At 44.1% G+C, this 22823-nt stretch overlaps 1 protein-coding gene across 3 annotated transcripts in view; it reads left to right on the top strand.

The window, feature by feature from the left end:
• The window catches only part of cdk14 (cyclin dependent kinase 14), a 166271-nt gene that overhangs the window by 118687 nt on the left and 24761 nt on the right, over window positions 1-22823 (top strand). For all 3 annotated transcript variants that reach the window (XM_074652582.1, XM_074652583.1, XM_074652584.1), the window contains 2 exons: window positions 102-241; window positions 4084-4234. In XM_074652582.1, the coding sequence (XP_074508683.1) occupies window positions 102-241; window positions 4084-4199 (256 nt within the window). In that variant the 3' untranslated portion in view covers window positions 4200-4234. The remainder of the gene's footprint in view (window positions 1-101; window positions 242-4083; window positions 4235-22823) is intronic.

A 22823-nucleotide genomic window follows, 5' to 3' on the forward strand; every position in this document is an offset into this window, starting at 1 on the left:
CGTGCGATTAATGGATTGATAGCCCTCATCTTTACATTATATACTACACATGTATGTTTCTGTGGCCGCTCTGTCTGATAACGTGTGTTTGTGTGCGTCAGGTTGGGCTATGTGGACCATGCCGAGGAGTTGGCTTCCAGGTTCCTCCAGTGCTTCCCAAAGAACCGGCTGTCAGCCCAGGCAGCGCTGAACCACGAATACTTCAGCAACCTTCCTCCACGGCTCTGTGAGCTGACGGACAGTACGTAACACAACATACACCACACCTGTCTGAGCTGGCAGCTCAGTCAGCACTTTATTTCATTTGCAAAGAGATGCACCCTCTCAGTGTATGTGCCCTCTCTGAGTAGTGCTGCGATGCTGGATGTTACAGGGACTGTGATAAATGCAAATGCTCCGTCCTCCGTTCTGATTGCTTAAAAAAAGTCAACTTTTTTGGATTAAAAAAAATGCAATATATTGAATCCTAACCCCTGTATCACGTATCGTATCACCAGATTCTTGCCAATACACAGCCTATATGGGTTGCCTATGGGTTGGTAGGCACTCCAGATACCCAGATGAATGTGCACAAGCACTGAAAAAGTGAGTTTTTCATGATACGTTCCCCTTTAAAAAAACAATTAGATCCAGTAAAAAAAAGATCTATAAATGTGCAGATCTGTTTTCTTAAAATGATAAAGTTACCTTGACATTCAGAAACTCCCTCTCCCTCTCTGTCTCTCTCTCTCTCTCTCTCTATTTGAGCTCCCTCTGCTCCACTGGATCACATACAGTATCCTCTGCTCTCTGTTTCTCTGTGTGAAGAAGCAGCAGTGACCTTCTGGGTCGTGTTTGTTCATGCAGAGAAAAGCCTCTGTTCTGATGCGGATGCCCGGCCGGACTTCTGCCGGCCGCATGCAGCAACGTGCTCGGTTTGATTTCCTCTCGTCTCGAGCACACCGAGGCACTTTATTTAAATTAAAAGAACACATCTCAGCTTTCAATACATCTTCATTTAGAAGCCGATTTGTATTAATACTCCTAGAGGAGGTGAGTCAGCTTCAGCCGCAGTATTTCAATTAATCCTACAGAATTGGGTTATTGAACGAAGATATGTCAGAGATGACATATCGTTATTATTTGACAGGCAACATACATCACCAATCCCTTAAGCTGTTATTCATTGCCGCTGACATGGTGGTAATTTGAATGGAGAATACCATTTAGAATCCCCCCCCCCCGATTAGGATTTTTCAGCATTATTAATCCTGTTATCAGCACCCAGCAGGTTGTCATGTCTGAAAAGAATCAGAGAGCGGCGGTCACTAAGAGAGGGAGAGAAGAGAGATGACTCATTTTGATTTTTGTCATGCTCGCTCTCTCTCTCTCTGTCTCTCTATTGTCCCTTTATCTCTCTCTCTCTCTCTCTCTCTCTGATTCTCTCTTTTCTGCACATGTGACACAGGCAAAGCAGCAGAGCCACTGAGGGAAGAATGGGAGTGAATTAAAACTGTTTCGTAAAATGAGGACAGAAGTGGATAAACACAAAGTATCTTCCGTGTGTGTGTGCGTGCGCGTGCGCGTGCGCGTGTGTGTGTGTGTGTGTGTGGGGATTTGCACAGTTTTGTGGGGGAAGGATATGTCAAAATTATGCAAATGAGAAATGAATGTGAGATAAAGAACTGGCTAATTGCTCCAGCTGTGAGTGTTTGACTACGACTGCAGCATGGTAATCATGTTCCTCCACCAGGAGAGAGACTGGAGCCGATGGGACCAGACCAGTAAAAAGACTGGTCTGCACCCAGTACTACCAGTAACCACAGAGGATATACTGGGCCAAGACAAACGTAGTCATATAGACGGTTGAGAAATTGATGAACCTTTCAAGTAAATGTCCCGTGTTATCCCTGTCGGGATGAACGCTATGCTTTCTATGGCCAACTGTGCTCTCTATTGTCATGTGTATTATGGATTTATCCAGACAATAGCCAGACAGATTACCGAGGACAATGGCAGAATTATTGAGACAATGGAGCTCCTGAGGTTGCTGTTACTGTGTGGATTGGATTGTGACATTTTTTAATTTGATTTCAGTGAGAGTGTGTGGGTGTCTGGCAGTACAAGAAGTGAGAGCAGAGGCCTGGGGGGGGGGGAGGCTGCTCTCTCTCTCTGGACTCTGGATCTGGAAGTGAAAGAAAAGAAGAAAGTGTTTAGACGGAGCAGTTGTCCTTCCGTTTCCCCTGATCTCTTGGAAAAACCCTCTGCCTTTATTTCCTAGTTAGAGAGGAGGATGTGTTCTTCACTGTGGAGTAGGGATAACCGATACTGATACCAGTATCGGTTATCAGGTCCGATACTGTGCTCATGTACTGGTACTTGCAAAAAGGCTCCGATACAACGGCACCAATACCACTTTACAGCAGCGCGACGTTAACCTCTCGTCACCATCTTTCGGGTTCCCACGCTCCACCTCCCCGACGGTGCGGGCGAGACGGGCCGGTGGTACGCCCGACCCAGCTGGGCCGGGATCCCACCTCAGCCGGCGTGTGCCGGCCCTCACTTTCACTGTGCCACGGGGGTTTGCTTGCACCCTCTGACTTGCGCGTGCGTTAGACTCCTTGGTCCGTGTTTCAACACGGGTCGGGTGTTTTGCCGACAACACCGCAGACCCCTGGCGCCTTTTACGTGGGCCGCGGCACGATGTGGTTGGGACGCACTGAGGTCGACAGTCGCACCGGGAGCAGGGAACCCCATCATGGCGATTGGCCACCTTCGCCCCGAGCCTTTCCAAGCCGACCGAGAGCCAGTCGCGGCGCACCGCCTCGTATGCAGGACTCCTCAGCCTGCCGTGTGTCGCTCACACCCTCCAGCTGGCTGTTAACGGGGGTCTTTTGGCACAGAGAAGTACTCGTATCGGTACTCGGTATCGGCGAGTACCCAAATGTAAGTACTTGTACTCGGTCTGAAAAAAAGTGGTATCGGTGCATCCCTACTGTGGAGCAAGTATTTGGATCCATTTGTCCCAATAGAATTAGTTCTAAATAAACAACTTTGTTTCCTTATTGTTATTGTCCATTAATGTCCATCAACATAAAAACACAGGCTTCTCTCGGATAAGATGAAACAATGATTCTCAAAATGGGGTTCGTGGAAGTCTGTCAGGGGGGTCCGCCAAATAATGTGCTGTAAATTATGAAAAGATGCTCAATCATTGAAAAGTCCATATCTACAGATGGAGACCATTTGCACCAATAAAACCAGCATATGGTGTCCATTACTCCCACCCACGTTAGCGTTGGGCCAACAGAAACTCTGATATGATTGTGACACGTCAAGTCATGAATCAGTCATTTCACTCAGGAAGCAACAAACTGTTCCTGCTGCTGTTAAACTCATTAGCCAGCTAGCTAACCGGCAAGCATGGAGAAATATTGAAGTCAGTCCACATCGTCAAGTGAGTCTAGCTAAAGTGAGAAGATATGATGAGCGACAGCGACGGAAGACCAAAATGTGTCAAGCTAAAGAGACATCTGATTACAAAGCACCCGGAATATCAGGCCTAAACAAAGCGGTGTTAACATGATTCAAATTGAAATGTGTTTCTGTTTGTCACTATCAAACAGATCTGAAGTATTTTGGTTGGAAAGTTTTAGAATACCAACAGTTCCAATAGCATCTAAGACTACAAATGGCATATGTTTAATGACGATTATGAGGGGGGTCCTTGGAAAATGTTTCTCCCCTGTAATGGGGGTCATTTGAGAACCCCTGATGTAATTTACATAGGTTTATATTACAGCATGTTTTTGTTTTTTACGGGTTGGGGTTAGGACCTGTACTGATGCTCGTTAGTTTATAGCAATTATCTAAATGTTCCAACATTTTAAAAAAGCAACTGTTAAAATGTTCCATGTAGCAACTTCAAATACCTTCAAAGATACTTCTCCTCATGACAGCAATATTTAAAGACTCTCACTGCAACTAAATATTCAAATATTCCCTTTTTAATAAGCACCTCTGTCTTTAACATCTCACACCGAGGTGTTCCTCTTCCTGTCAGCCTACATGCGTCTAATCTGCTCGCGTCTTCTCCCCCTGCAGTGTCTTCTATCTTCACCGTACCAAATGTCAAGCTGCAGACAGAGAGCGGGGACAGCATACAGGTGTGTGCACGAAGGAACAGCCATGGAAAGGCATCCTCTGGCAGCAAACACTGACCTGAGGCAGCATCCTGCACATGATTGCCTGACAGGTACGTGCTCATTACCATGCAGGAAGCAGAAACACACAGCGTGCAGCGGCAGCAGCGGCAGCATGCAGCTTCAATGAAACACACGTACAGACGCATACAGAGGGTGAAACTTTAATGATTTTCACTGGTACAATGGAACACGGTTACTGCTTACTGGTCTCATCTCTTAACATGTCTGCAATGTTAGCAAGAGTGCATTCAGTGTGAAGTGTGGCAGTGAAGACTCCATCTACATCTACGTTTTATCTCATATTATTATACCTCATAATCATTAGTTCCAAAAGGGCAAAACCTCTGGCCCTGCTTTAGAAGGGGTCAAGCAGTGAGCGGGGTGAGCCATGCTCACTTTTGCCTTGTATATGTATTATATATTTTCACATTGAACAGCTTACCCTCGGCCAAGTCGTGTATGCTGCGTGTGCCTTGCATCACAGTGATCCACATTTGACCTTGAAAAAGAAGAAGAAGGTGTTTGTGTTTGTGTTTGTTACTTCAGGGCTGAAAGTATGCTAACAACATTCAGCCTGCATTTGGCGGCTTTAACCATTCAGAGATTCAATAAAACATGTGAACAAACCTTTCTGACATATAGGAAGAAGTGCTTATTAATGCTCAGGTAGTTAAAGTGGTGATCTCAGATACGTGTCTGTTAAAGTCACTATCTATCGCCAAATGAGGTATCACAATGGTTATTGAGAGGAGGCTAAATAACGCTCCAAATGGAGAGGAACAACTCGCATGACCATTTCCAAAGGGGTCCCTTGACCTCTGACCTCCAGATGTGTGAATGTAAATGGGTTCTATGGGTACCCACGAGTCTCCCCTTTACAGACATGCCCACTTTATGATAATCACATGCAGTTTGGGGGCGATTAATCCATTGACAGCCCTTATATTAACTATCGCTGTTCCGTCTGATCTTCGATTTTAGTTTTAGTTTTTTTAAATAAAAAACACTCTTCTATAGAATGCTAGTAGAGCCTTTTCTTTAGCTATAACATGTTGTGCTGATGCACTGATACAATTGGTGAATATTTTAAGAATGTAGATTTGAAACCTTAAAAATAACCTTTTGAATGTAGTGAAACATCTTAAAAGTCAAAGTGGAAATATCGTGACATAGTGATATAGCACCAGAACATAGAACATAAATATGAAAGTGTTTGAGTTATATATCGTAGAGCAGGCTGAGATGGGGGGCATATTTGATCATTAGCTCTTCTGTCCGTCGAGCAGTCACGCTGACAACTCTCTCAACACTTATCTGCATCCCGCCAACCGGCCCGCTCTTTTTTTACTAACGCTGACGCCATGAGATCTGTGCCGGGTGCACTGAAGCAGAGAATGCAGTAATAGATGGAGGAATGGCTTTGAGTGGGGCGAGGAGGGTGTCCCATTCTTTAGAGGCCGGCCTCTCATTCACTGCTCGGATAAAGCTGCACTATTTGCATGTAATAAGAGGTGCAGAGGCCAGGCATGGGGATAATGGTTGGCCTAATGATGGATTCTGGATTGTGAGGGCCAGAACAGGACCCCAACGCAGCGCTGAGGACCAGATTATATCTATAATTACTGACAGGTGCAAAGACACACCAGCTCTGCAACTAGTAATCTCCAACTTTGTGCCAGACTCTTCAGCATTTTATCTCTTGATGTTTCCTCTACAAAATCTACATGCTGTGTGTGTGTGTGTGTGTGTGTGTGTGTGTGTGTGTGTGTGTGTGTGTAGGGTGGAAGTCACCCCACTGAGAGAGCTGTGTCCTCTCAGCTGCTGCATTTACATTGAAATCAGCCTCTTTGTCCAGCGCCGTCCTAAAGCCTGACAGGCTGGGAGAGCCTCACTGATAGCGGCCTAATCCCTGTGCACACATTCACATTAATACACTGACACATGCACACGGCCATTCGTGCATTCCCACAAACATGCACAACTCGTGCACATATATTTGAACTGGATTTTCCTACCAAGTATTTAAAGATGCAATGAGTTAGAAAATCTAAATAAAAAGATTACAGATACATTTTAGGGAAAATGCACAATATTTATTATAACTCCTTAAAGGGACTGTTTGTAACTTCTTCCACGTATAAATCATTGTGGGTCGGTGTCTCATGCACGCTCGCGTGTGGCTCCGCTGTTCAGACTGAGACTCCAACACAAACTACAGTGAAGCACCAAAACCTCTTGGTTGTATCTAGTGAAGCTGTTAAACAGTGTTGGCCGCGGTCGGAGGACGCGGGGGAGACCGGAGCTTTTGTCTCCAGGGCCGGAGTCTCTGCTGTACTCTGCTCCTCTACCTGCCTTCACTCACACACTGCGCTCGTTCTCGCTCTTTCATGGTCAGTACCAATGGATTCCTTAGGTTTTATAGTTTCCTATGATACCAGTATCTTCACTCTAGCTTTAAAACTGAGCCCACTACGACCTAAAAATCACAAGTTGCGATAATGCGTTAAAGAAATTTGCATTAATGCGTTATTAACTCGTTAACTTTGACAGCCCTATAAAATATACTGTATATATATATTATATATATATATACTGTATATGTATATACATATATATAAATATATATATGTATATACATATATATGTATATATATATAATATATATATATATATATATGTATGTGTATATACATATATATATACATATGTATATACATATGTATATATATACTGTATACTGTATATATACTGCATACTGTTCCATTGCAAACGTCAGCGCCCAGCAGCAAAGCGACGCATCCGGCATTTTGTACTGAAAGCGACTACCGAACGCCAGTAAAAACGTCCCGCCTAAAAAGTGCCGTACTAAAATGAAACAAAAATTATTTCTACTCTATTGTCATATTCTACCAAAAATGGACTGTGTTGAACAATAAAATATTATAAATATAATAAGCGTTTTGTTTGTCTAAAAAGGCGGCAGCAGCTGTTGTTTCGTCTCTTTGCTTCTTTGGTTTTACTACGAAAGGAAAATAGCATCGACCATAAATGTTGTTGCTATGGTTACCTGCAGCTTAATCTACCTTATGCAGTGATTTAGGGAAGTGGTGAAACCCATTGACCAGAGCTACGTTTGAGATGTTCAAATACACCGTCAGCCATCAGAAACAAGTATTCTCCTATAACACTACTTCTATGATGGTGCATGTGTAGTATAATGAGCACGTCATATACATTATTTAATGTAACATTTAACTGTATGAGCCTATTCTTTAAAGCACTGGTTTTCTGGAGGTAAAGGAGGTGAGGAGAAGGGAAACAGGGGAAGGCTAGAGGGAGGGAGGGAGGGAGGGAGGGAATAAAGGAGAGATGGAAGCTGAGGCTTGCGGGAGCAGGGCAGGGTTTTCTTTTTGTTGAGGCAGCGTTGTATTATTTATAGGAGGTGGTGGAGGCAGGCCGCTTCAGACGGAGCGGAGCAAAAGAAGGCGAGCAGCCCCCTTTTCTCTTTTGTGGGTCTATTCCCAGTGGGCAGGCTTTGTGCTGGCTGGATGGCTGCCTTTGAGGAAACCCGGGCAGCTATTGAGCCGAGAGTGAAGGCCGGTGCCTGACTCGTCCGCACTGAGACACGGCAACACTACAGCACCACAATGTCTGTCACCGCCGTGGCCAGAGAGGAAAAGAAAAGGACGGAGAGAGAGAGTGACAGAGGATGGGGGGGACATAGTGGGAGTGTTTGATTTTGGCAGGGGAGGGAAAGGGGAGAAATAGAATAGTGTTTTTGTGGTGAGAGAAGAGAGAGATAGAAGGAGTGGACTGAACAAATGGAGGAAGGGGTGGAAAAGAGAAGAAAGGGGGGGAAGGGGGAAAAAAGGCAGGTCTCCTTTACAGTATTGCACTGCATTGATCTATGTTTATTCATGATTCTGCATTATTCACAAGATTAGCTGATGCAACTTGGTGCCGAGTGAAGGCAACGCCCCCCCCCCACATCAATCCACTCAGTGACCACACAGTTCAACCCCGAGTCCCAACAACAAGTGGGAGACAGCTGCCCTGTCTCTGAGCTTTCAACACACTCCGCTGATACTGGAGGCGAGAGAGCGTATGAAGAATTGGACGCAGTGTGCTCACAGTCAGAATACATAACAAAGCATAAAACATTGATTCAATCAGGGAGCAAAAAGCAACATGAAAGAGGTAAAATCAACAGCTCAGCGCCTCAATCCAAATAAGAATTTAAGTCGGTTGTATTTTGAAAAGCGAGTCTTCGGAGGATTAAAGGCATTGTTCCAGATCTATACTGAGATATGATATCTGGATGTCATTCTTTTCATTTGTGAGATATTTATGCTGCAATAATCAATATTAAGGGCTGTTAGTTGATTAAAGTATTTAATTGCCATTAATCACATGATTGTCCGTAGTTAATCCCGATTACTTGCATATTAAAAACTATTCAAAATGTACCTTAAAGGGAGATTTGTCAAGTATTTAATACTCTTATCAACATGGGAGTGGACAGATCTGCTGCTTTATGCAAATGTATGTATATATTTATCATTGGAAATCAATTAACAACACAAAACAATGACAGATATCGTCCAGAAACCCTCACAGGTACTGCATTTCGCATAAAACAATATGCTCAAATCATAAAATGATTTCATATATCCTTTAAATTTAGCATAAGTTCGGGGGGTTATTTCCCCTTTTTCGCAACAAGCTAGTATAACATGGTTGGCACCAGTTTTTTAAGAAACAACAGACATAATTTGCAGCGGCCAACGGAGGACATGTCTTAACCTGCATTACTCATGAACAACAAACAAATCAAATACAAATGAATAGTTTGTCCCGTCATGTGCTGATGTCATGTGGTTGAGTGCTGTTTCTCCGTGCTCCTGCTGGTCTTGTGGCCGGGCTTCACACAATGCAGCAGCCTTTCTACACTGTCTGTGCAGTCAGCCATCACAGGTCGGCGACAGGACACTCTGGCCCTCGAGCTTCACTGTGTCACTTTGAAGATAACAGCTGCAGGCGAAGCTCGACTGTAGTGTCCGGAATGTAGAGGTGCCAGCTATTTATCTAAACACAGACACACACACACACACACACACACACACACACACACCAGCCGGAGGTATCATCCCGGTGACCACGCTACAATTTTAGGGGGGATAAAATGCAGGGAACCTTCATAGCTGTGCTGGCATTTCTCATGAAAGTAAACGCTCTATTTGTCCCCCGGTGTGTTTCTACCCCGGTGTCTTTCTACTTAAGCCATCAGTGTCCAAAACGTACAAAGTCAACAGGACAGAAAGGGAATATTTCTGGCTCTGTAGCAGGAAGAAATAGATTTGTGCGGTCCACAAAACGACCTGTCAGAAAGTTTTTCTACGTAGAGGACAAAGTGATTTAAAGTATATCCCCGCTGTGAGCCGGAGGGGGGGAAATCGGAGGTGGGGGGAAGGAAGGATAACCGCAGGCATAGCCTTGAGAAATGGAGAGCCTTCAGTCAAATCAGCCGGTTTTACTCTCCCGCTACCTCCTCTAACTTTACAGATTCAGCGCCTGCCAGTAATGTGGGCTTTCATTTCATCTTATCCTCACGGAAAAAGCATTGTGAAGGCACGAGATGTTAACTGCAGCTCTACACAATCTGTATGCAGTCCCTCTCTCCACCCCTGTTTACCTCGTTTACCATCCACATCCTGCTTTATGGACATGCTGGTTGCACTATACAGGCTCTCATTAAAGCTGAAGTGTGAATGTGCACGAAGCAGGAGCTTCAGTTACGTGTCGTGAAAATGCAGAATATTTTTTTTATATGAAGAGATATTTCTGTATAGCATGTGCATCTTTTAACATTAACGTCTCATAGGCTGCATGTTCAGTTGAGATTAAAATGCGCTGCGAGGCTCCACGCTTTTCATCTTCACTTCTTATCATTCTCTCTTCACTCCTTTCCTAAATCATCACCAACTACACTCCCACAGTCCTGAGCGGGATATCATTTCACTGATATGTGGTTTATTAGAATAATTCACATTCAAGGTTTTCTTTAAGCTCAGTTGACTCGACTGAATATCAGGTAAACCAGTGTAGTGTCTTTAGGAATCATGTTCTTATTTGATGATTCCACAACTCACAATTTGGGTCCAGTGCCGATGCGCAGAGCCGGTGTCGGTAAGAATGTATATAACGAGGGGGGGAAGTGAGGCTGTGGAGGCCAGCGTGAGAACGACGCTGCTGTAATTTATCGATACAATGTTCACATCTTTTTTGTAAAATAATTAGTGAACTAGTTACTAATTAGTTAGTTCGTCATAACTTTTAATTTATATGTGAATATATATAGTTAAAAGGACTGTTTGTAAGAATCAGAAATGTCTTGTTAACAGCGACACCTGTGGTCGTTAAGTCAACTTAAGTCAGCGTCCTGTTGCTGGCGCTTGTGCTCGCTCTACATAGACATGAATGAGCATCGCTCAACACAGTGAGGAGACACACGTCAGCTAAAAGCACAATATCACTCTATATTTCAGCTGCTTGGCAGTAATGTGAGCTGACCAGACCAAGGTCTCTCCATGAATCACTGCTGAGTTGTAGTTTAGTAGCATTTATTCACCGACAAATAAACTGTACACACACTGCTACACCTACGTTCACAGCTAGAACGCCACCATACATACTCATACACTGCAGCTGGCGCACCGCTGCATGCGAGGCACAAATCTTGTTGGTTAACGGTTAATAATCGGTTAACGAGGGTCGGTTATCGGTTAAGAACATTTTTCAAAATGAGCATCCCTAGTAGCAGTACTACTAGCTAGTAGCAACCTGCATCCATATAGAAGTGATAGCGGGACATCTGTAGTAGTGCTAACCATTTAACTAAGTATCTTTTTCACTCTCACTCTCTCTGTGTGCGGGGGGGTTGATTGACAGGCGGGGGGATTGGATGTGATGAAGCATGCTCTATCAGACGGTCAGAGGAGAGGCAGGACAGAAGAGAAGAAAAGAGGGAGTGATGGGAAAAGGTATAGGAGGAGGATGGAGAAGGTTTGTGGTTGGCTCATGCCTTCTCCCCCTCCCACCCCCGGTACTCACTCACAAACTTCTCCTACTTGTTGTCAAGTCTGAGGGTGAGAGGAAAAGAGAGGACAAAGCCAGGAAAGGAGGAGGGCGAGGGAGGAGGCGAGGTTGGGCGGGGGGGAAGCTGGACAAAGGAGGAGGAATGAAGACAAAACAGAAAGTAGAAGGAGGAGAACAGAGGTAAAGGAGGAGGACGGAGGGAGGGCGGAGTCCTCCAGGAGGTGCAGGAATTGATTTCATGTATAATTTGTTGATCAGTGGAGGCAGCAGATGCCATCAGGCTGACACGTAGGAGGAGATCTGACTCCCATTATCATAAGCTCCCCTCTCGTCACAATAACACTCTCTCAGCCCTCCATCCCTCCATCCTCCACCAGGTTGTCATGGTGATAATACAGGAAGATTATTGATATATTTCGGCATGTTTCTGCTGGCGTAATTTTCATTCATAAAGAAAAGCCCTCTCAGTTCCTCTCTGCTCTTTGTTGAAATGAAAAAGACACACCTTTCTGATGAAAACTGAAAACCTGAGAAACTGATCAGTTAGGTGTCTGTGAACAAATCTCAACAATGGAGGATGTTTTCCAGCGATGCAGACGAAGAAGTGCCGTACGTTTTCTCTCCATCTCTCCCAGTGCTTCCCCCCCTCTCCTCCTCTTTTCTCTACCATATGGCTCTCCCTAATGAGCATTGCACAAGCACCTCCTTCCTTTTTTGCTCCTCCAAAAAGAAAAACCAATTCCTTCTTATGTGGTGCAGCCAACAGCTCCTCTACGGCAGCAGATCTGGAGCTCCTCGTCTCCGCTGAGTGAATTAGTGTCAAATAAAGTATGCTAATGAGTTTAACTTTGTCAGTCTGCGATTAAAAAGCGCTGTGAGATAATGAGTTGAGCTCAGATGGATACAGAGAGGGATGCATGTACTGTATGTGTGTGTGTGTTGCTTCCTCTCCTCCATCATAACCTCTACCATTGCAGTGGCACGTTTATCTGGGCAGAAAGGCCACCGTTTGTGACAGCATATAGTGGATCTGCTTGTCAAAAATGACTGCAGTGATAGTAGTAGACAGTAGGGAAGGCATTCATAGGGAGGGGTACCGAGACCGGGTATTAAACGGGCACCGGTACTACATTATTAAAGATCGGAGTATTAATAAGCTCCGACGTTATCGGTTCTTTTATCGGTACGTTTTAGTGTAATTTATTATCATGCTGCAGCATCTCAGGAGGACAGGAGGAAGGACTGATACTGACTGATGGAGTAAGACAGGAGGAAGGACTGATACTGACTGATGGAGGAGGACAGGAGGAAGGACTGATACTGACTGATGGAGTAAGACAGGAGGAAGGACTGATACTGGCTGATGGAGTAAGACGGGAGGAAGGACTGATACTGACTGATGGAGTAAGACAGGAGGAAGGACTGATACTTACTCATGGAGGAGGACAGGAGGAAGGACTGATACTTACTGATGGAGGAGGACAGGAGGAAGGACTGATACTGACTGATGGAGTAAGACAGGAGGAAGGACTGATACTGACTGATGGAGTAAGACAGGAGGAAGGACTGATACTTACTGATGGAGGAGGACAGGAGGAAGGACTGATACTGACTGATGGAGTAAGACAGGAGGAAGGACTGATACTGACTGATGGAGTAAGACAGGAGGAAGGACTGATACTGACTGATGGAGTAAGACAGGAGGAAGGACTGATACTTACTGATGGAGTAAGACAGGAGGAAGGACTGATACTTACTGATGGAGTAAGACAGGAGGAAGGACTGATACTTACTGATGGAGTAAGACAGGAGGAAGGACTGATACTTACTGATGGAGGAGGACAGGAGGAAGGACTGATACTTACTGATGGAGTAAGACAGGAGGAAGGACTGATACTTACTGATGGAGTAAGACAGGAGGAAGGACTGATACTTACTGATGGAGTAAGACAGGAGGAAGGACTGATACTTACTGATGGAGGAGGACAGGAGGAAGGACTGATACTTACTGATGGAGTAAGACAGGAGGAAGGACTGATACTTACTGATGGAGGAGGACAGGAGGAAGGACTGATACTGACTGATGGCTGTGTTCTTCATTCTTTATAAACGTGTGATATATAGGATTTATGTTATTGACATCCTGGATTAGTTTCCAGTCAGACATCATTGAGTTTATATAGTGGTTTGCTGTTATAAACATTACGGTCGCCGCTCTAAAACAACGTTTTGTTATATTTACAATATAAATAAATTTGAATCCTGTTCTGAATTTATTCTTTTTTTTTTAAATAGTATATTTAAAAGTAATTATCTAGTAATGAAAAAGAACCAATAATAGTATCGATAGAGAACCGAACCGATAAGGAGTATTGATAACAGCAGTGGTATGAATAAAATCCTAATGCTACCCATCCCTAGGCGTTCAGCAGGGTACAGTACATGGCACAATGGTACAATGAGGACTTGTCTACTCATTTAGCCATTTCTCAACATGATTACAGAAAGCATTGCAGAGATGTGACCCACTTTGTATTTTTCCTGGCAGCTTTGTCAGATCCAAATGATCTAGAGCAGGAGTGTATTATTTCACTACTGAACTGAAAAGTCTCTTCAATCGTTGTAGCTGAAGAGCGAGACGGTTCCTGTAAATGACGTGTTGACACTTAATATGTACGTCATTGTAAAAACGTCTGCTCATCAATGAGTGAGAGTTCTGCACGGGCCTAAAACAGAAGCTTGACCCGTGCTTGCCGCTTTTAAACCTGCAGTAGATAGTAGGGAGTAAACCACCATAAACTCATGTTTACAATGTTTACTGAGCATGGACGTAGAAGAAGTGGACTTGGAAGAAGTGGACGTAGTCACCGTGATGTCAGCTATTGGTTTGTGGACTGCTGTTTTGAAACCTCGAGTTCGGCCTTTTGGCCGTCGCCATCTTGGTATTTTCCAACCAGAAGTGACACGAGAGGGAGGAGCTAAATACAACCCGACACTGAATTAGAGGACTATTGAACATGCAGAGTCTCTAGATGCTCATACATCCAAAAGACTCACACAGTCTACGAGAATGTGACTGTCCTCCCTGACTCCATTGAGTCTGTATATATACCATGGCAGTACATATTTGCCCATAAAAATCAGATTGAGAAACCAATCTGAAGGGTGTAGCGAGGAGACAGTGGAGCTTTTGTCCGGTGAATATGGAGCTGCTGAGGAGGACTGAACAAACTGAGGAGCTTTGTGTGAGGAGGGGAAGTGTGTGTGTCCAAGCATGTGCTTGTGTCTTCCTCGGTGTGCGTGTTCGCACGTGTGTGGGCCTGTTCACTGGGTAGAAGAGCAGTATACATCAGTTTGCCAATTAGAGCATATATACGGTATATACTGCTTTCATTAACTAGAATCAAAGTGTAAAGACCCTCTAGTGCTCCCTGGAGACTCAACATACTGGGGATTTTTCTATTTTTAAGGCCTTATTGGCAGCGGGGCAGCAATGTAAAGTTCGCCCTGAGGGTCGTGTCGGGAAAAGGTCACAAGGTCATCAAAATCAAAAGGGTTCTATCATCTTAATGTGCCCTGCAGATGTCTTCATAATTTGCCTGTTAGATTATGATCTCGTGTTCTATATTGGACCCAAGGGAGTGGTGCGAGAGTCGTGGGATCTTTTAAAATGGATTGGGTTCATCCTCTTGGGAGCGCCAAGGTGTACAGTGAATTTCACGACAATCTGGGAATTAGATTTTGTCAGTTAGTGTTTACAAGTGAAATTTAAACAGCCGTGCTAAAGGAAGAATTAAATAAATAGAATAATATAGTAACTACTAATATTACAAACCAGAGAGTCAAACTGGGACTTGATGTTGCTTCAGGACTGTTTTTTGGTAACTATTGATGGTTCTGCTGGTCGGTAACTCAGGGAACTCAGTTTAACCAGCACAATTAGAGCCTGCATTGTTTTTTCCTCAGTTTTTTGTGGTTGCTACAGTAACGGCAGTTGACAAAACAACCTCAACTCAAGATTTTTCACTTGCGTCTTTGTGTCTGGAGCTTTCAGCCGCATCACACAGTCCTCGTCAGCAGTTGAGAAAGTTTTCTCAGTTGCCATTGAGACTTTTCTTGTCTCACGTTATTTATTGTAATGCTGTCTATAATCGATTAAAATAGTGAATCACGATTAATCTCAAATAACTTGCACATTTTTTTATCTGTTCAGATGTACCTTAAAGGGGACATATCATGCTAATGTTCAGGTTCATACTTGTATTTTGTGTTTCTTCTAGAACATGTTTACATGCTATAATGTTCTCATACTGTCTGCCTGATTATACCTGTATTCACCCTCTGTCTGAAACGCTCCGTTTTAGTGCATTTCAACGGAATTGCAATTGAATTGCAATGGAATTGCGTTGCTAGGCAACAGTTTGGATCCATGTTTACTTCCTGTCACCTGATGTTATTTACATACACTGCAACAGGAAATAAACTGGGACACACTTAGAATATTTATGTTTAAAACCGTGCAATGGTAATTTGTGACATCACAAATGGACAGAAATCCTAACTACTTGTTTCAAACGCACAATTTATGAATACGGGCTGCGTGTATTTCTCCGTATATTGAGCATTTTGATAGTTTAACAGTATTTATATATCACTTAAACCTGCTTTATACCATAAAAGACATGAAAATCTCCCTTTTTACAATATGGGACCTTTAAAGGGAGATATGTCAAGTATTTAATACTCTTATCAACATGGGAGTGGACAAATATGCTGCTTTATGAAAATGTATGTATATATTTATTATTGGAAATCAATTAACAACACAAAACAATGACAAATATTGTCCAGAAACCATCACAGGTACTGCATTTAGCATAAACAACAGCTGTCAGTGTGTCAGTGTGCTGACTTGACTATGACTATGATTATCATAAAGTGGGCATGTCTGTAAAGGGGAGACTCGTGGGTACCCATAGAACCCATTTACATTCACACATCTGGAGGTCAGAGGTCAAGGGGACCCATTTGAAAATAGCCATGACAGTTTTTTCCTCGCCAAAATGTAGCCTCACTTATTTAGCCACCTTGACGACAAGCTAGTATGACACGGTTGATAGCAATGGATTCTTTTAGGTTTTAAAACTGAGCCCACTGCAACATAAAAAATTGCATGTTGCATTAAAGAAATTAGTGACGTTAAAACAAAATGTTGACAGCCGTGATATATTGTAATTTTGATTTCAGTCTTGAATTGGTCCTAAAGGCTCACTGTCTTATTATTTTGGGTTGGGATTAGGGACTTTGACCATGATGGTCTAAATGTTCTTTTCCACAATGACTTGAATGACAATCTGGAGGGAAACACTGAACAATGATGAAGAATACTTTGGTAGTAAATGATACAGCTTTTAGCTTTAATCTAAAAAGAAGCTGAGTCATCCTTCAGCGTCTCACACTGGTTGTTGGCTCCAGCGTGAGAGGTCTTGTGACTGTACTGTACCAGATCTGTTTTCCCCAGCGTTCATCAGCGAGCCCGGGCAGGAAGTCAGCAGGAGACTGACTCGATCCGAATTGGACATGACTCGCAAATTATACACTCGCCGGGGAGTCTGCATGTTAACAGCACACTGCAGCCCTGTATGTATGAGTGGCCTGGAAACACTGTGCCTAGTATACATGAGCCCACACTGCAGGGGGAAGAGAGTGGCAAGAAAATGAATGTCAGTGCATGAAAGGGAGGAGTGTTGAAGGAGAAGCAGGGGGAGAGCGTCCCCGCTATTGGGCCTCTGTTTACACAAAGTGCAAAGAAATATTCTAATTATTGATTCCTGTTTGAAGTTGCGTTTAGTTGACCTGCCCCCCCCCCACCCCCAGGGAGATAAGTGGGTCGGCCTTCACTTCCTCAACACTTCTTTACATTGAGGCCGTGGGCCCGGTTGACCGGAGCTCTCTCTGTAGTCATCTTTAAAATGATGCTTATGATCAGCCATAACATTCAGACCACTGACAGGTGAAGTGAATAACGTTGATTATCTGGTTACAATGGCACCTGGCAGAAAAAATGGGCCAGCGTAAGGATGTGAGCGACTTTGACGAGGGCCAGATAGTGCTGTCTAGACGACCGGGTCAGAGCATCTCCAGAACTGCAGCTCTTGTGGGATGTTCCCAGTCTGCAGTGGTCAGGACCTACTAAAAGTGGTCCAAGGAAGGAAGACTCATTGATGCACGTGGGGAGCGAAGGCTGGCCCGTGTTGTCTGATCCAATAGAAGAGCTACTGGAGCTCAAACTGCTGGAAAAGTTAATGCTGGTTTCGATAGAAAGGTGTCAGAACACACAGTGAGGAGCAGTTTGTTGCGTATGGGGACCGGTCAGGGTGCCCGTGCTGACCCGTGTCCACCGCCAAAAGTGCCTACAATGGGCACCTGAGCATCAGAACTGGACCACGGAGCGATGGAAGAAGGTGGCCCGGTCTGATGAATCACGTTTTCTTTTACATCATGTGGATGGCAACGAGTTGGAGGTGTTGACTCGGCCTCCAAATTATCCAGATCTCAATCTGATGGAGCATCTGTGGGATGTTCTGGACAAACAAGTCCGATCCACGGAGGCCCCCTCACCTCGCAACTTACAAGACTTAAAGGATCTGCTGCTGACGGCTTGGTGCCAGATACCACAGCAGACCTTCAGAGGTCTAGTGGAGTCCATGCCTCGACGGGTCAGAGCTGTTTTGACCTCCAGATGTGTGAATGTAAATGGGTTCTACGGGTACCCAAGAGTCTCCCCTTTACAGACATGCCCACTTTATGATAATCACATGCAGTTTGGGGCAAGTCTTAGTCAAGTCAGCACACTGACACACTGACAGCTGTTGTTGCCTGTTGGGCTGCAGTTTGACATGTTATGATTGGAGCATATTGTTTTATGCTAAATGCAGTACCTGTGAGGGTTTCTGGACAATATCTGTTATTGTTTTGAGTTGTTAATTGATTTCCAATTATAAATATATACATACATTTGCATAAAGCAGCATATTTGCCCACTCCCATGTTGATAAGAGTATTAAATACTTGACAAATCTCCTTTAAGGTACATTTTGAACAGATAAAAAAATGTGTGATTAATTTGCGATTATCTGTGATTTTAACCAATTGACTGCCCAAGTTAAAGTGTTCACATGTTACACACTTAAAACATGCTTTATAAAAAGATTGAACACATTGAACCCCCCCCCCCCACCAGCCCCAGCATGGTACTTTAGTATGTGCTCCAGCAGCAGCCTGACAGTGCAGAGCTTTATCGGGGCCGTGCAGGGCTGTGGGACTGGCTGGCTGGTTGGCTCTGCTGCAGCAACACATTCCTCTCCAAAAAAACCCCCCAGTCTCATCCCCTCCATCCCTCCACCCCCTCCTCCATCTCTCTGCTCTCTCTCTCCTCTCTCTTACTGCTCTCCTCAAAAAGCTCCATATAGTTGCTTGTTTTTTTCGCTCCTGAACTAATTTCCGAACTCTTCCAGGGAAGTCCTGAACACTGTTGTCTATAAACTGCACTATACCCATCTAAAAATGGCCTTTTGTAAAAAAAAACTCATGTTGTAATTAACCTTAAAACCTCAACACATGCACACAGGTGTTCTTTTAGTTAGATATGATGGAAGGTTTTGTGTTTTTGTAAGATTCATACAAACCAGACTTAAAGGGATTGTTTGTAAGAATAAGAAATGTCTTGTAAACAGCAACACCTGTGGCCGTTAAGTCAACGAAAGTCAGCCTCCTGTTGCTCGCGCTTGTGCTCGCTCTACATAGACATGAAGGAGCATCGCTCAAAACAGTGAGGAGACACACGTCAGCTAAAAGCACAATATCACTCTATATTTCAGCTGCTTGGCAGTAATGTTAGCTGACCAGACGAAGGTCTCTCCATGAATCAATGCTGATCCTAGTGTTGGCTTTTCCTGCCTCAGCCTCCCGACCGCGGCCGGAGGGAACGGGGGAGACACCAGAGTTTTGGTCGGAGACGATAACGTTTCTCTCTGCGGAGCCCCGTCACTTCACAAGACACGGGAAACCTCTGTTGGTCTGGAGGAGCTGCAGCAGTTATGTCTGCACAAACGTCCACTGAACATTCACTAGATATTCTCAGAGCTAAACTAACTCTTCTGCAGTGTGGAGTGAGCAGCATGCACGTGAGAGGTTGAGCGAAAGAGCAAGAACGAGCGTGATGTGTGAGTGAAGGCAGGCAGAGGATCAGAGTACAGCAGAGACTCCGGCCCTGGAGACCAAAGCTACGGTCTCCCCCGCGTCCTCCGACCGCGGCCAACACTGTTTAACAGACGGGCTTCACTAGATACAACCAAGAGGTTTTGGTGCTTCACTGTAGTTTGTGTTGGAGTCTGAGTCTGAACAGCTATACCACACGTGAGCGTGCATGGGACACCGACCCACAATGATTTCTACGAGGAAGAAGTTAGAAACAGTCCTTTTAAAATGTCATTTCCAAGCAGCGTATCCTTGTAGTGATGTTGCACAGAACAGAAGTTTTAGATACAGAATTCGAAATGATGGCATAAACACTGAGAGCCAAAACTATCTGCTTGTCTAGACACCACTATAGGGGTGAGTGGGAAAATGTTTTAATTTGGGTAAATTGACACTTTAATCAGAAAAACAAATCTGCAGGAACACATCAGGTCTCTCAACGTATCCGGTTGTTTCTATTCCCGTTGATTTTAAACATGTCGTATATTGCAGCTTTCAGTCCTCCTTATTAACTGAGGCCTGTCTGGGTTCAGTAGAGTCTGAGGTTCCCTGGCAAAGCCTCCCTCTGCTGATCCTCTCGGGGGCTAAATACAACCCAGCACCTCCCCGCAGCCCTCTCCGTGTCTTCCCATGCCCCAGCCGGTCTGCCCTGTAATGGGTTCACTCTCCCATACAATCCTTTCACTCCTCAATGCTCTGAATATCCCTTTTGCTGCCTTTCTCTCTGACCGGCAGCCCCCTCCTCCTCCTCCTCCTCCTCTCGCCCTCCCTCCACCCCTCTCTCTATCCCTTTAGGAGTGTGTCCATGAGTTCAGAAGAGGGGGACTGATGTGTTTCTCAGCGGCTGGTCTTGTCTGATGCAGTGAGGCCATCTCTCTCCCACGGGGAACATGTTATGTCGGACTTTGTCTCCGTGAGCTTCACACTGAGCCCTTTGCCCCTTGTAATAGAGGCTGAATGGAGTCACAGTTCTACCTGCTTTTTTTAGTTTTGGAGCGTGAATGCTTTTTGAACATGTGTAAAACTTAGAACCACTATGTCAGTTCTGACATGTTGGAAACAAAGCAACAAACCAACAGACTTCGTATCAGACAATCTGAACCACCGCTGCTCATTTCTGCACTGCCACTTTTTTTTGGCAAAACTCTAAAACATTTAGTATATTTATTATGTTGTGCAGCAGAAAGAGCAGAGCCTTTTCTTCTCTGCCATTCCTCTGCTTAATGTATGCATGTGACTGGATGAGATGGTTGAACGCAGCGTGGTGAGCAACAGAAAAGGAGACGGTGGATTGCAAGGGGAGCTGTTGCATTATTCATCATGTTGGATAAGGTTTAATTAAAAGTGCTGCTCGGCATTGTGAGAGGAATGAATGTGTGTTTTGCCTCGCCTGTCGCTGCCTCATTCATGTTCGCCATGCTCGACTTATCAAAGCAGCCCCTTGGCCCCTCCCCTTTGCCAGTGTAAGTTAGCATAATGCCGCAGCCCCAAACCTTGTGATTAGTGGGAGAGAACGAGACAGCGCCGAGCTTCAATGCGGCAACTGCTGCCGCTCACTCGGCTCTGTAAAGAATTCCAGCGGCACAAAACAGAGAACTGTTGTGAATCTAAGAAATGAGAGTGTTGGTGTGTTTGCATCCGACCGGATGGTATCAATATGTTTGTTTTCATCCAAATGCTGACATTTCTTTTTTTTCAAAACAGTCTGTCGAGGAACAGACTTCATCAGATATAGTGTTATGTAAGTATTAGAAGAGAGCGCAACAAGATTTGTATAAAAACAGTTCCTACAGCTCATCATTGCTGCTTCTCTCCTGATATTGCATTAATGTAACTTTCAGGAATGTATTTCAACTAGTGGCTGTTAATCCATTCAAAATATTTAATCGATAATTAATCACACATTTATTTTATCTAATCGAAATGTACCTTAAAGGTCCCACATCGTGCTCATTGTCAGGTTCATACTTGTATTTTGTGTTTCTACTAGAACATGTTAACATGCTGTAATGCTAAAAAACAAACTTTATATTCCTCATACTGTCAGCCTGAATATACCTGTATTTACCCTCTGACTGAAACACTCCGTTTTAGTGCATTTCAACAGCATTTTGGAATAATTGCTAGGCAACAGTTAGGGTCCATGTTTACTTCCTGTCAGCTGATGTTATTTACATCCATTGCAACAGGAAATAAACTGGGACACATTTAGTATGTTTACGTTTAAAACTGTGAAAATGGTCTAAATATTGCAGATTTGTGACATCACAAATGGACAGAAATCCTGACAGTTTGTTTCAAACGAACAATTTCTGAATACGGACTGTGTGTATTTCTCCGTGGACTGAGTGTTTTGATACTTCCACAGTATTTATACAGCCCTTAAACCTGCTTTATACTATAAAAGACATGACAATCTCACTTTTTACAATATGGAACCTTTAAAGGGAGATTTGTCAAGTATTTAATACTCTTATCAACATGGGAGTGGAGAAATATGCTGCTTTATGCAAATGTATGTATATATTTATTATTGGAAATCAATTAACAACACAAAACAATGAAAGATATTAATTGAAAGCCCGGTCCATCACATACTGTTGCTAAAGGGCCCCTCCATGCGTTGATTTTCGATGCCGAGCGGCGCTGACCATATGCTGGTATTTGACGAGTTGAGAGTGAGAACGGGTCGTCTGACTATGTATTGATAACACGCTGATGATACACAAAGATGAACTAAATGGGTTTTATTTCTATAAAACGACAGTGGGGGCAAGTAATGTAGTCAGTGTATGCCCGAACACCGTGTAACACCGACTACCGCGGCAGGCCTGGTGGATGGATGGGTCACACAAACACAGGACATTCACCTGGAGGCCGCTGTTTGTGTCCCGTGTGAAGCCAAAAGTTGACGTTGACTTATTTTAAGTTACGTGACGTCGCCTACTTAATTACCTAACAAGCTTACTTATTTTAACCCAAACCATGACCTCTTCCTAAACCTTACAAAGTATTTGTGTTGCCTTAATAACTAACAGTTTGTGTCCACAGGATCCGTCCTTTCAACGCTTCCCATTCATTGTCAAGCTGAGCAGCCGTGCAATGCATTCTGGTAGCGTGGCGGCTCGATTCGAGAGACGGAGCGTCACGACGGCCGTTCCTTATTTGCATAAAGTTGAGGTCTAGTCTACTTCATGTAAATCACGGGCGTCCGACGCGACTCGCCGCCTTCTCCAAACTCCCGAGAATCTTTTAAAATAAACGTTGTCGATCCAAAATAAAGAT

This window comes from Sebastes fasciatus, chromosome 12 (assembly GCF_043250625.1).
Source record: "Sebastes fasciatus isolate fSebFas1 chromosome 12, fSebFas1.pri, whole genome shotgun sequence".
Classification (NCBI taxonomy): Eukaryota; Metazoa; Chordata; class Actinopteri; order Perciformes; family Sebastidae; genus Sebastes; species Sebastes fasciatus.